Source organism: Eumetopias jubatus, unplaced genomic scaffold (assembly GCF_037043125.1).
Source record: "Eumetopias jubatus isolate StellerSeaLion01/CBP00866 unplaced genomic scaffold, mEumJub1_p1.0 scaffold_16, whole genome shotgun sequence".
Lineage (NCBI taxonomy): Eukaryota > Metazoa > Chordata > Mammalia > Carnivora > Otariidae > Eumetopias > Eumetopias jubatus.
Genome location: NW_028274822.1, coordinates 39,128,553 through 39,142,311, shown reverse-complemented (window position 1 = coordinate 39,142,311; position 13,759 = coordinate 39,128,553). Strand labels below are relative to the sequence as shown.

The 13,759-nt window shown below is 37.8% G+C and overlaps 1 protein-coding gene across 1 annotated transcript in view; it reads left to right on the top strand.

Annotated features, from left to right (window-relative positions):
- The window catches only part of ASXL3 (ASXL transcriptional regulator 3), a 153,931-nt gene that overhangs the window by 78,280 nt on the left and 61,892 nt on the right, over positions 1-13,759 (top strand). Inside the window, exon 7 of the mRNA XM_028098189.2 lies at positions 4,194-4,357. Within this exon, the coding sequence (XP_027953990.2) occupies positions 4,194-4,357 (164 nt within the window). The remainder of the gene's footprint in view (positions 1-4,193; positions 4,358-13,759) is intronic.

The window sequence follows — 13,759 nt, the reverse complement described above, 5'->3', positions numbered from 1 at the left end:
AGTTTTCCCTTCCTTCCCCTGTGGTCCTCTGCACTATTCTTTATGTTCTGCATATGAGTGAAATTATATGATAATGACTTTCTCTGCTTGACTTATTTCACTTAGCATAATCCCCTCCAGTTGCATCCATGTGGATGCAAATGGTAGGTATTCATCCTTTCTGATGGCTGAGTACATTCCATCGTATATATGAACCACATCTTCTTTATCCATTCTGTTGAAGGACATCTTGGCTCCTTCCACAGTTTGGCTATTGTGGACATTGCTGCTATGAACATTGGGGTACATGTGCCCCTTCTTTTCACATCTGTGTCTTTGGGATAAATGCCTAATAGTGCAATTGCTGGGTTGTAGGGTAGCTCTATTTTTAATGTCTTGAGGAACCTACAAAACTAAGAGGCAACCCATGGAATGGGAGAAGATAATTTTTTTCTCTTATACTGTTCTTGTTTGTCCTTATTTTGGAATAAAGGTTATATTAACTTTATAAAGTGAATTGGAAATATTTCTTTATAAACTTATTCTCTGGAATATGTACAAAATGAAGTGGTGAAAGAGTTCCTTAATGGACTGGTAAAACTCATCTTTCGGGCAACTTTTATAATATATATTCTGTGTGTATGTGGGTTAGGGGAGGTTGCCTGTTTATCAGTTTTTTTAAATTTTTGCAAATTTAGTCAGGTTTTCTATTTCAAATTTGAATATAAACTTAAAAATAGTTGGTCTTCAAAGATATTGGATTAAGTCATAGAATTTTATTATGCCACTTAAAATCTATTTTTCATTGTATGTTCCTTGTATACTATATAATTATGTCTCTGCCTTTCATTTCTCTATATTTATACCAAGTCTTACCAGAGGTATATCTCTTTCATTAATCTAATACAAAAAAACAAAAACAGTACCCCTTTTTTTGGTGTTGATGGTCTTCATTGTCCTTTCCTATTTCATGAATGTATACTCTTATTTTTGTAGTCCTTCCTTCTTTCTCAGATTTTTGAATCCAAATATTTTCTAATTTCTATTAAATTGTTTTTCTTTAGCTTATGAAATACTTAGAAGTGTGCTTTTGAGTGTCCAAATATATAACAGGTGTGGGAGGATTGGAGAGTTGCTGTGTTTGTGTTACTGCTACCTAATTAGATGAAATTTAATATTGTTCATCAGTATTTGTAGAGACTCACTGGTCAGATTTTTATTTGTTTTATCTATTTATTTATTTAAAAAGATTTTATTTATTTATTCATGAGAGACAGAGAGAGAGAGAGGCAGAAGGAGAAGCAGGCTCCCAAGGAGCAGGGAGCCCGATGCGGGGCTCGATCCCAGGACCCTGGGATCACGACCTGAGCCGAAGGCAGACGCTCAACCATCTGAGCCACCCAGGCGCCCTTTATTTGTTTTATTGTTCCTTGAGTGGTGACAAAACATTGTTTTCTCTAACAGCTCAGTGCAGTGCCCTATGTTAAATTCATTGGTTCAACCTTGATTATTGGGTTGTTAAAATTCTCTTATTAAGACAAGTTTTTTGTCTGATGTCTCAGTTTCTGGTAGAAGATATTAAGACTTCCCACTAGCATCACGTAATGGCACTTTCTCTTTTTAGTTCTCTCGGTTTTAAGTTTTTGAATGATATGCTGCTGAAATGGTTGCAGATTTAAGGTCATTATATCTTCTCAGTGAATTATTCCTTTTATGATCTTTCTCACCCCCAACAAGGTTTTCTACCTTTGTTTATGTTGTCTGATATTAATATTATTTTGTTGTTGTTTTGAATCTCAGCCTGGTGTTTATTTCATTTTCATCCGTTCCTTATGATTTTTAAGTTTATTTCTTGTAAGCAGCATATAGCTGGATTGTATTGCTTTTTAAATCTAGTATGAAAATCCATTTATATTTATTTTGATTTTGTTGGACTTAATTTTTAATTTTTTCCCCCTGCTTTTATGCCTTCCATTTGATTCATTGAGATTTCCTTCCATGCACTTATTCGGGAGTTATCACTCTTTCTTGTTGCTTCTAGTGGTCACCTCTAGAGCTTTCACCAAGTAAAGACTAGTCCAAATCTCTCTCCTTCCCAAATCAGACCAGGGTTTGTATACTCTCATTTCAGTTACGCCATCCCATCTTGCATGCAATTATTTTCCATTTTATTTTCTCTGTATTTAACTTAGTTCCTTTATTTAACTCTTACTGGTTCTTAGTATTATTTTTCACAGTTAATATTTACTTGAAGATACTCTGATCTATTAGTCTTTTACTTAACCATGGCTTCTGCAACCCATTTATTTCTTCTTTGATTTAATTTCATTTGTTGAGAACATCCACTAGTGATTATTTTAGCGAGATTCTCTAAAGCACAGAGTTTCCATTTTGGATCCTGAAAATGTTCTTTTTTTTTCCTAAGATTTTATTTATTTGTTTGAGAGAGGGGGAGAGAGAGAGGGAGAGTGCACAAGTGGTGGGAGAGGCAGAGGGAGAGGGAGAGAAAGAATCTCAAGTAGACTCCCTGTTGATTGCAGAGCCTGACTGGAGGCTGGGTCCCAGGACCTTGAGATCATTACCTGAGCTGAAATCAAGAGTCAGATGCTTGACTGAGCCACCTCGGTGCCCTGACCCTGAAAATGTTCTTATATTATTGCCATCATCTAGACTGATGCTTATATTCTCTTAACCCTTTGAAGATATTCTATTGCTATCTGTTATTCATTGATAAAATTTCCTAATATCATCTCTTTGGATGTAATCTGTTTTTCTTAAAAATTGTTATAAGATATTCTTTTTGTTTTTGATATTTTATAATTTCAACACATCAGATGAAAGTGGGTATTTGTCCTTCTTGAGATTTGGTGTATTGCTTTATCCAAGAACTCATAATATTTTCACTTCTAAAAACGAGAGCCATTAGCTCTTCAAATACTGCCTGTTCTCTATCCGCTGTTTTGAATCTCCTATAGATGTTCATCCTGACAGCTTGTGCCCTTCCCCACATTTCTTCACTAGCCTACTTTTTGACCCATCATTTTTTTTTATGCTGCATTCTAGATATTGTCATCAACTCTGTATGTTAATTAATGATTCTTTCCTCTGCTGTGTCCATTACTTTTTTTAGTTTAAAAACTAAATTTTCATTTCTAGGTGTTCTGTCTGGTTCTGTTTCAAAGTTGCCTATTATTTCATCATAGTTCCCCGTTTATTAATAATGACTTTTATTCTGTCTTTCATCACTAATTATTTAGCACAAGAGATGGCAACTTTTTCTGCCAAGGGCTGAGAAGCTAATATAGGTCATGCGATTTCTGGCACAACTATTCAGCTCTGCGTTGTCGCGCAAAGGCATACCTAGGCAGTAGCTAAACAATCAGGCATTTACTATGTTCCAGTAAAACTTTATTTACCAGAACAAAAGTTGGACTAGATATAGCTCATGAGCCATGATTTGCTGACCCTTGATTTAAAACGTACTCTATTAATAAACAGCTCACATTCTTGGTGTTCTCTTAAGTAACTGAAAGTGGCAGTTCTTCTGTTTGATGCATCATCTGGCTGTTTGTTAGAGTGGATAATTTTCTTGTATGTCATAATTTTGAGTTGTGGACTCTACACACAGCCTTCTGTTGAAGGTCAGTGTACCTTGAATTGTAGAATTATCCTTCAAAGTGTATTGGTATTTTAGATCTTGAAACTAATGTTTTTATAAAAGATTGCTTTTTAAATTATTATTTTCAAAATACCCTGAACAGGCATCTTTTGAAATAATCCAGTGCCTGTGCTCTGCCTGGTATATGGGGAATCACATAGCTCTGAGCTAGCTATCAATACCTCTATTAAAATTAACAACACTGTTATTATTGTTATTATTGATCTTAGGTCTTTTAGAATCTATAAAAATTGATTCCAAATTCTGATTACTTGGAAGACCATAATTAAAATACTTCTTTATCTAGACCTGATGCTACTTTGACTAAAATATATAGATGGTATGAGTGAAGTATACATTATGAAAATAAAAGACAAGTAAGACAAGACAGAAACACGAAAGAAGCTTTGGAGAGTTCCTTCTGAAATGTCACTTTTAAAAAGTGACAGAGTCAGACATATTATTGAATATGTTCAATATGTACATATGTGTATATGTGCATGTGCATGTTTTCCCCAGTCTACAGTGAATTAATGCTCTTCCTTGTTTATCACAGGACACTTGAAATGGACCAAAGCTGAGGACATTGACATAGAAACCCCAGGATCTATTCTTGTCAACACTAACTTGAGGGCTTTAATAAATAAACATACGTTTGCTTCCTTACCTCAGCATTTTCAACAATACCTCCTGCTTTTGCTCCCAGAAGTGGATAGGCAGGTAAGTGAGAGTTTTAGACATTTAATATTAGTCACTAGTTAAATTATCATGAAGTGGTAGTTCTGTTATCAAAGATGACTGATACACGTATGGACCCTTTTTATAACAAGATAGTCTATTTATAACATATACTTGTTGCTAGCATTGGTGTGTTTAATTTGCCAAAACAGAACCATTTTTATTATCAGTAGAGAGCCAATTCAAATTTTAAAATACAACACATTGCTGTAGAGTGAAAACAAAAGTCCTTTCCACATTGGAAAGGGAAAACAAAGAAATCAAACATTCCATTATCAAATAAATCTTTGAAGTAGCTGCTCCTTTTGCCTGGAGGGAATATTGAAGTGCAGCAATAAAAAGCCAGGGTTTCTAAGAAATTATGTAAATGTTTTTATTCTCAACTCTTTCCAAAAAGCATTTAAAATTTATGTTTGCTGTTGCCTTCTGAGACTCTATCATCATGAATATGATTGCCTATAAATAATCACCTTTTATCTTTCTTTTTTTAGTATAACTGGAAATGCTTTAAGTTTATTTTTGTATTTTGAAAGGCCTCTAAAATAAGGAAATACAAATATAGACCCATAATAGCAGGCATCAATCATCTTCTAAAGCTGTTTCCTTAGAAAAGAGAAGGAAAAAATATTTCATCACATAAACTTTTATTAAATTTCACAAAAGTTATTAAATGGCAACTAGGAAAAATTTCCTTGTCATTCTTATTTCAATAAATTTTGACACTGTATATAGTTTCCAGTTGATGGACATAATGTATATGTGTTTATGTATTTGCATCTCAAAATGAGAGGTACATTCATATACTGAAATGGGTAAGATTATTCAATATTTCCATATTACTTTGAATAAATTTTCTTAGCTTTTTATTTGATTCTATTTTCTACTAACTTAGCTGCCTCCTTTCATATATATTTAAAATGTGGTGAGCTACCGTTTTCTACCACTCATATGTACCTCTTTGGTGGAGATTATTGTTCGCATTTAGAAAAAGATTATTGTGATTTTGGGTACATTTCTGTTTGGGAGTTTGCCTTCATTCTATGAAAATTTGTTTAATGTTTACTCAATATGGTATGTTTTAGGTCCTTTGGAGTAATGGAAAGACAGTAAGTGCCTATTAAGTATTTATTGATGATTAAGTATGCTTTTGTTGGATACATAAGCTATATTTGTGAATAATCAGAATGTGAGGTAGAAATAGGTAAGCCTTGAGGGGAAAGCACAAAGTATATTGAGCTTTCATATGCAGAAGGGAAAAATCAGACACAAATTTAAGGTCCTTGCATTGGGCCTTGAGATGTAGGCAGGATTTGAATAAAATGGATGGACTTCCAAGTGAAAAGTTCAAAGATACAAAATCAAGAGCTATTTTTGTAGGACTCCAGATTGTAGGATGAACAGTGCAAAAGAATGTGGACAAATTGGAAGTCAATTTTGGAAGATTCCTTGAGTTATGAGGCTAAGGAGTCTGAACAGTGTTCTCCCTGTGTTTGCAAAGCCATTGAGAGCTTTTGAGCACAGCTGTAATATGGTAAGATTGTTGCTTTTTAAGAAAATTATTCTGGCAATATTTGAAAGGGAGTGTAGAGATGGGATGCATAAAAGTAGGAAGAGTTGTTAGGACGCAATTTTAGTTGTTCCAAAAAGGCAAAATGAGGGCTTGAATTTGGAGAATACTGTTGAAATTAAAGAGGAGGAAGATAATGTGATCATCACCATCATCATCCAGTGGTAACAATTCTACATTTTGTCAAATAACACTTGAACAAGGTATAGGGAGAAGCCACTGATGACTCTTGGGTTTCACATTTGTGTGGCTGAGAACTGAGTTTGGGAGTTAAGGAAAACTTTTTTGGGGGGGGTGGGAGAGACTGATTTATTAGCGATAGAACTATTTCCTCCGCCTTAGCATACATGTGGTTCATCTTGTTTACAATTCTGTCCCCAGCTCCTGGAATAAGATTGGGCACACACAAGGTACTCAATAAATCTTTTGGAATGAAGAAATGACAAACTGCTCTAGGTTTAGCCAAATATTTTGGTAACCCAGAAGGCCAGTGTAAGCCTAGTATTTTATTCAACCTGTAGCCATTTCTGTTTCTCATTTTTTCCAGTCAGTGTGGTAAGTGTAATAAGGCACAATACCTGTCCTCATATAACAATTAGTCCACTGGCAAATTACTCAGGCAGTGTTTACTGAGCATGTACTGTGTACTGTATACAGTTTGCTAAATACAGAGGATGTAAGAATGAATCTTGGGGAGAAATCACAGGTAGGAGAAAGACAACCTCATGGTGATATACAGTACACTGCTTATTACTAGGGAAGAAGTCTAATAACTGGGTAAACCTGCACCAAATTTGGTATAAGACCAGGAAGAGCAACATAAATGTCAAAGTAGACTTTTAAAGAAAGTCTTATGTAGGCACAGAGGATGAAGAAATTTAATCGTAAACTAACATTGGAGAAGATTTTATGGTTGGAGAAGATACCTCAGTTGAGCCTTGAAGGACTAATAGGTGTTTTGCAAGTAGAGCCAAGGAAAAGTGAATTCTCTAGAGGGAGAGCATGTCATTTATAAAGATCTGCTGCTTGTGTGTTCCAGAAGATTTAGTAGTTCAGTATGATTGGATCATGCTATGGGGGAAAGTGGTGAGCTACTCTGCTGATGGGGAGTATGGTGTACAACCTTGATGACCTAGTTGCAGATTAAGGTTTCCAAACTTTTTCTGAAACCATCGTAGAGTTTTTCAAATGAGAAATGGCCTGCATACAATAATTTAAACAGATATTTTCATGCCTGGACATAGGGGAGGGAAAGGGGATAAATAAAGTGCATTCCTTATTTTCTCCTAGGAGCTAGTAGCCCTGTGAATGTTGGATTGGACAGGCAGAAAGATAAGACACAGAGAAACTGGGTAAGAGACAATTGTACTAGTTGAGATATGAGATAAGGGTGTGACCTTGGGCATTGGCCTTGGAAATGAGAAGAAAGGACTGAATTCCAGACATAGTTTCAGCCTACTTGAGTAGGAATAAATGACAGATTGCCTGTGGGATAGGGTTGTAAAAGGTCTAGAAGGCAACCGGATATTCTATCTAGGGTGACTTGGGAGGACAGTAAAGCTCTGTGGGCCTATCAACCATTTGATGCCAAGAAATTTAGAGCTCAGTGTCTGTGTGCCTTGCTTGAGGTGAGCTGAAGCACCCTCTCTCCTATCAGAAAGGGGCAGGCGTCTTGATGCAGCAAGCTCCCCACACTGCTGCTGTTGCAGCACAGCTTAGAAATAATCCAGATGGCCTTGAACACCACCACTTTCTGGGCCAGAATGAGTAGAAAAGGCATGCAAACGTGAAGCTAATTACATAGATTTATTTGAACCAGTGGAAAGTACTATAATTATATGAAATACCTCAGAATTTCACTTGTATGAAAACTTGTCTTTATATATCTGTCTAGAATGTGAAAGTCCCAGGTTTCTTGTTCCCTTCCTTTAACTCCCCAGGTTTCTACCAGATTTCTCCCCTGAAGCAGTCCCTATCAGCCTCTGTCTGACTCTGGACCATAGAAAGCTGGGGATCATTCAGTTGTTACATCTTCATATATGGAAGCTGGGTTTCCCATTTATCTTATCAGTGCCAATGGTCATTCTGCCAACCTGTCTGGTATTTTGTTTTTCTGTATTTCTACTTTTCTTTCTTTTATATAGGGCTGCTTATCTTAGATTTCATGTATATTAACTTCTAGTTGTTTTATAGCATTTTACACAATGTACTGCAAGTAGCAGAAAATCAAACTCAAACTGACTTAGATATAAAGGGATTTATTGGCTTAGGTAATTAGAAGATAGAAATTAGAGTGGGTCCTGGGATCTACTTATTGTCAAGAACCCATTTCATTATTATTTAACGAATTAATTTTAAAAATCATCTTTCTTCTTGTTGGCATTATTCTAATCCCCCTTTGTTTTTTTGTTTTTGTTTTTGTTTTTTTCCTAATTCTCCTTTGTGATAGGATGGCTACCTGATTAAAAAAAATGGGTTTCAAAGAGAGGTCTGAGATTCACACCATTGGTACTACTAAGATCACAAGACCACTTCTTAAACAATGCCTCTAGCTAAGGAAATGGAATATGCAAATTGTTTAGAGCATCTGGACCTATTCTTGAACCTCAGTGTGCTCACCATCTCCTCCAGTAAAAATGATGCACTGTGATAGAGGTCAGGAGTACTTTAGAAATCTGGCTTTTAGGAAGTTATGTTAGAGGATTTGCAACCAGGGGTGAGGGATAATCTTGCAGTCCACGAACAGTGCCCACTATAGGGGGGTAGGTATTGAGTTTGGTTTTAACAGGTTGGACTGAGATGCTTCTACTATATGAAATGTTGAGAAGTAATTATACAGGTTTTAAAACTGAAGGAGATGGAGTTAGTTTATAGCTCTTTATAAAATCTACATAGATATTGGTGTCAACTGTGGGATTTGATGAGCTAGCAGATATAGCTATCCCAGAGGGATACATGCATTTGTGAGAGGGTGTGGGTGAGAAAGAGTATGGGAAGGAGCCAGGGAGTAGACAGAACATTAGCAAATACTTCAGAGATCGTCATGTGCGTGTTGTATACCGGCAACAGTGTCATGGCTGTTAGGAGGTCGCTGGGGAGTGAGTGGGATATCTTTCCTTTGTCCCTCTAGATCCACCCTTCAGCCTTCTTTACTGTGCTTTGCTGCAGGGGGCTGAACCATATACGGACTAATGCACCAGGAGGACCTATGCCTTCTGTATTTTTTTTTTTAATTTTTAAAAATAATCATACACTTTTAGAAAATTGAAGATACATTAGAGAATTAGTTTCCAGCCTGGTGATCCATCCAGGACCCCCTTCCCCCAGTATATTATGACTGTAATATATTTGCACCTTGCACCTATTAGTTGGCACATAATTTTTATTTGTCACAATACTGCTGATGTTCACTTGATCATTTGATTAAAATGTATCTGCCAATCCTCTGCAGTGCACAGTTACTTCTTCCCTCTTTGTAATTAAATAGTATTTTGTGAGGAGGTTCTTTTAAACTATGCAAATATCCTTTCTCTTCAGAACTTAAATTTACTCATTTATTTGTATCTGTATGGGTTCATTGTTTTTTATTTTTTCAATAGATACTATGCTTGAATTGTCCCACATTTGGTCACTGAGAGCCTGTTCAAGCTGGCTTCTGTATCTTCTGAGGTCTCCATTGCCCTCAGATCACTTCATTACTTTGAAGCGCATCACATTGTCCCATTCTCTTCTTATACTTTTCTTGCCCAGGCCCTGGAATGAACCCTTTCTTCAAGGAGCCATGTTTCCCTCAAGTGGAGGATGGTACTTAGGAATCAGGAGCTCATAGCACGTGTACTCTTTGTGCACGTGTGTGTGTGTGTGTGTGTGTGTGAACTGTGGGAGACAAGGAACATCTTATAGATGAAAAAGCATGAGTCTTTCGGAATATATAAACATAACAATTTATTTTGACATTTATTTCTTTATGTGTGTCTATATCTTGTAAACCAGGAATTTACACTAATACCTCCAGTCTTAATCTAATACTCCATGGTTTATTCTAGTTTTCTCCCTTTCCATAGCTGATACAGTGAAAAACCCTGTTTTTATTACTCTTAATAAATCTAAATGTTTGGTTAATCCCCTTATAAGTAGCCACTCTTCCATACTGCCCCGTGTGGATGGTCTTCTTTGCTATACTTAAGCTCAGACTCCATGACAGACTACTTATCCACCCATCCCACTTGGACACCTTCCCCTTCCTGCTTGACCTCTGACACTACATATCAGGCCCCTCCTCTGTGTAGGAAGTGTTCCTCACTGTGCATTGCCTCTATAGCTCTTCTCCAGGCTTCCGTCCATATGGATACCTACCTCACCCTACTAGACTTTGTGATCACACTTTGAGCCATCCTGGGTACCTCTGTTCCTTCTCTGGCACAGGGGCCTGTATTGTTTTAAGCTTCAGGCCTGAATTATTTGGAAGCAGGAAGAGAAAGCCTGATGGATTTTAATTGGGTTCACCTACTGGGGAGCCCCAACAGGGATTTGGGCAAAAGAAGAGTGAGATTGAGCCCCTCACCTGCCCTGTGTGGTCAACATATGATGCATCCATTGACCAGCTCCTATCACAAGGTCCTTTCCATATAGCCCTCTTTCTGTCCAAGTTCTGACAAACCCTTTCTGCTGGTACCCTTCAGGTCAAATACTACTTCCTATTACTGGCTTTAGTTTACTGAAGTATCCTTGGTGGTTGCTGCACCCTGACCATACCTTTCTTTGTAAGTAGTCACTTTAATCTACCCTCTTCAAATGATGCTAACTTGAATGAGCCATCTGTGCCTACTGGGACTCCTGACTGACAGACTTTTTGAAGAGGTAGAATAATATGGATGTAGGCAAATTCTAGTGGTTCAGGGAAGGAATGGAATATATAGTTCATTCATTCATTCATTCATCCAACTAATGTTTATTTAACACCTATTATGTGCCAGATAAGGACTGATAATACAAATATTAATAAAGTCACAGTTCCAACCCTGAGAGAAGTGATGGTTCTAGAGGGGAGAGAGATGTAAAAACCTCTAGTTACTATGCCATGGTGGTGGTATATGCATTGTGCTATAGGAACAATGAGGAGATAATTATATTTTGTATGTGGAAGTTAGAGAACGCTTCAAAAAGAGAACGTGTCATCTAAACTGCATCTGGCAAGATGGAGAAAGTTTACCAGGAAAAGAAGTATGGTAGGCATTCCGAGTAAAGGAGACCATATGTGCCAGTAATAATATTGATTACATATAGTGCTAAGCCTCCTACATCAATTATCATTAATCCTTGCTATAACTCTCTAAAGAGTTCGTATTATTCACCCCTCTGTATCTATGTGGAAATAAGGGTTGAGGAGAAGAAAAGGATTCACCCAACTTCTTCCGAGTGAAAACATGAGAGCCAAAATTTGAACACAGATTTATCTGACTCCAAGTTCATGGTGTTCCTTGCCCCCCAAACACAGGCAGAGAAGTATCTGCCGCCCCTCAACATGTAATTCGAGATGGAGGGGTACAGAGTGAGCAAACTGAGTTTAGAAGGGGAGGTTGGAGCAAATCTTTAAAAAAGGCCTTCTGTGTCAGTAAGCAATGTGGAATATATGTTTGGAGTATGACATTATTAGATTTATATTTTAGAAAAGGACTCTGTTGAAGGAGTAAAGCATGAAGTAGAGGAGAGAGATTCTCCCACTTTCCACCTTGCTATGCTTTAACCATTCCATCTTCCTTCCTGTCCCACAAACCTATACCCCAACCTTCTGTTCCTCGCCCTGGTGCTTGCTAAGAGCGCTGCTAGAAATGCTTTACGGCGTCTTTCGGCAAGGCCAGCTTACTCTCCTCCACCCAGTCAGTGTCCTCTCCTCACAAAGGCTTTTCTTGTCCTCCCTCCCATGTAAAGTAGCCTCTTCAGCTGTTCTCTTATTTTTCTGTTTATTTCCCTCCCAGCACTTAATCATTGTCAGTAATTACTTGCTTATGGATTTGTTCATTTATCTTTCCTCATGAGAATAAAAGCCTCAGGACAGTGGCTTTATGGCTCTCTTCTAGTCACTGTGCCTGGCATGTAGTAAGTGTTCAGTAAATGTTTTTTGAATGAATGAATGAATTAATTAATTAATTAATATAGTCTAGGAATCCACTTATAAGCTAGTGTAACATGTCTGATAAACATAAGAACTTAGCCAAAACCGTTAAAGAATGAAAAAGAAAGGCCTATTTCATGAGATATTAGTTTGCTATTGTTGCCATAACAAAATACCACAGACTGGGTGGCTTAAAAACAAATCTGTTTTCTCCTAGTTCTGGGAGGCTGTAAGTCCAAGATCAAGGTGCTGACATGGTTGGCTTTTCCCGAGGCCTCTCTCCTTGGCTTGCAGAAAGGCTCCTTTTTGCTGTGTCCTCAGATGGCCTTTTCTCTATGTGCCCACATCCCTGCTGTCCCTTCCTCTTTTTATAAAGACACTAGCCGTTTTGGATTAGGGCCTTGCCCTACGACCTCATTTATGCTTAATTTCCTCTTTAAAGGCATTGTCTCCAAGTACAGTTACGCCGGAGGTTAGGGCTTCAACACAGGAATTGGGGGTGGGATGGGGTGCACAAATCAATCCAACACAGACATTCAGAGATAAAACCATCAAGACTTGGTAATTGGGTTTGGGTGAGAAGGAGGAATTAAATATATATTGTAGGCAGTAAGTTTATTGCACATTTGAGAATAGCAAAAGATTGCTGTGCCTTAAAAGCCAGGGTAGAATTAAACATGTTTTTGTCCTAAAAATTGAGGCCATTGATAGTAGAAATTGAAGATGGGCGAAAGAGGATTTGATTTATTTCTTATTTTTTTAAAGATTTATTTATGTGAGAGGGAGAGAGTGAGAGAGAGTATGAGAGCAAGGTGAGGGGCAGAGGGTGAAGCAGACCGCGGGCCTCGATCCTGTGACTCCCGGATCCTGACCTGAGCTGAAGGCAGGTGTCTACCCGACTGAGCCACCCAGGCGCCCCAAAGAGGATTTGATTTATTGACCAAATTTTAGAAGAGATGGGACAGGATGGACTATATTGGGGAAGAAGCTGGTTTAAGGGGAAAAAAGTACTGATTTCTGAGATCAGAGAGAAGAGAAGCAGGAAAGGAGGAGTGAAGAAATAGCTAAATGGGAAGAACAGATTAGAAAGTGAGGGGTTTTCAGCTGCATGGCGGTGTGTTTGCTCAGCCACTAGAGGCTTATGGGTGTCAGGAGAGTAACAAGGCTTAGGAAAGCAGACTGAAGGGTGGTTCTGTGGACCCATCCTGGTGAAAAAGTGGTTGCTCAACAGCTTTGAGGCCCCATGTGAGGTTAGATGGCAGTGGGTCCAGTTGGCCTACTTACATGTTTTTCACTCCAGCAATGCTAAATATTTGTGCATTTAGCTTGGTACTCGATGTGCCAGGAGTTGGGCTTTGCCAAGATTGGAGATTTTCAAAGGCTCACATTGAAAGAGCTGAGAGATTTTAGGGCACTCTGAGATGCTTGTTAGAATGGTTGATTATGGAGTCCAGGCTTTAGGGAGAGAAGTTAGGGTCAGGGGGCCTGGAGTGAGTGTAGGTCTCCGGGAGAGGAAAATATGGCTTGAAAGGAAGAAAGATATGTTGTTGAATGTAGTATAGGGCCTCAAAATAACACACTTCAAATATAATCAGGTTTTGGTAAACACATAGGTCAAAAGCTATCTTTTTGGCCACAGCATTTTCGTTCAGAGATCAAATGCAAAGAAATTAAAGGGTGAGAGCACCATTAGTCAGCGCTA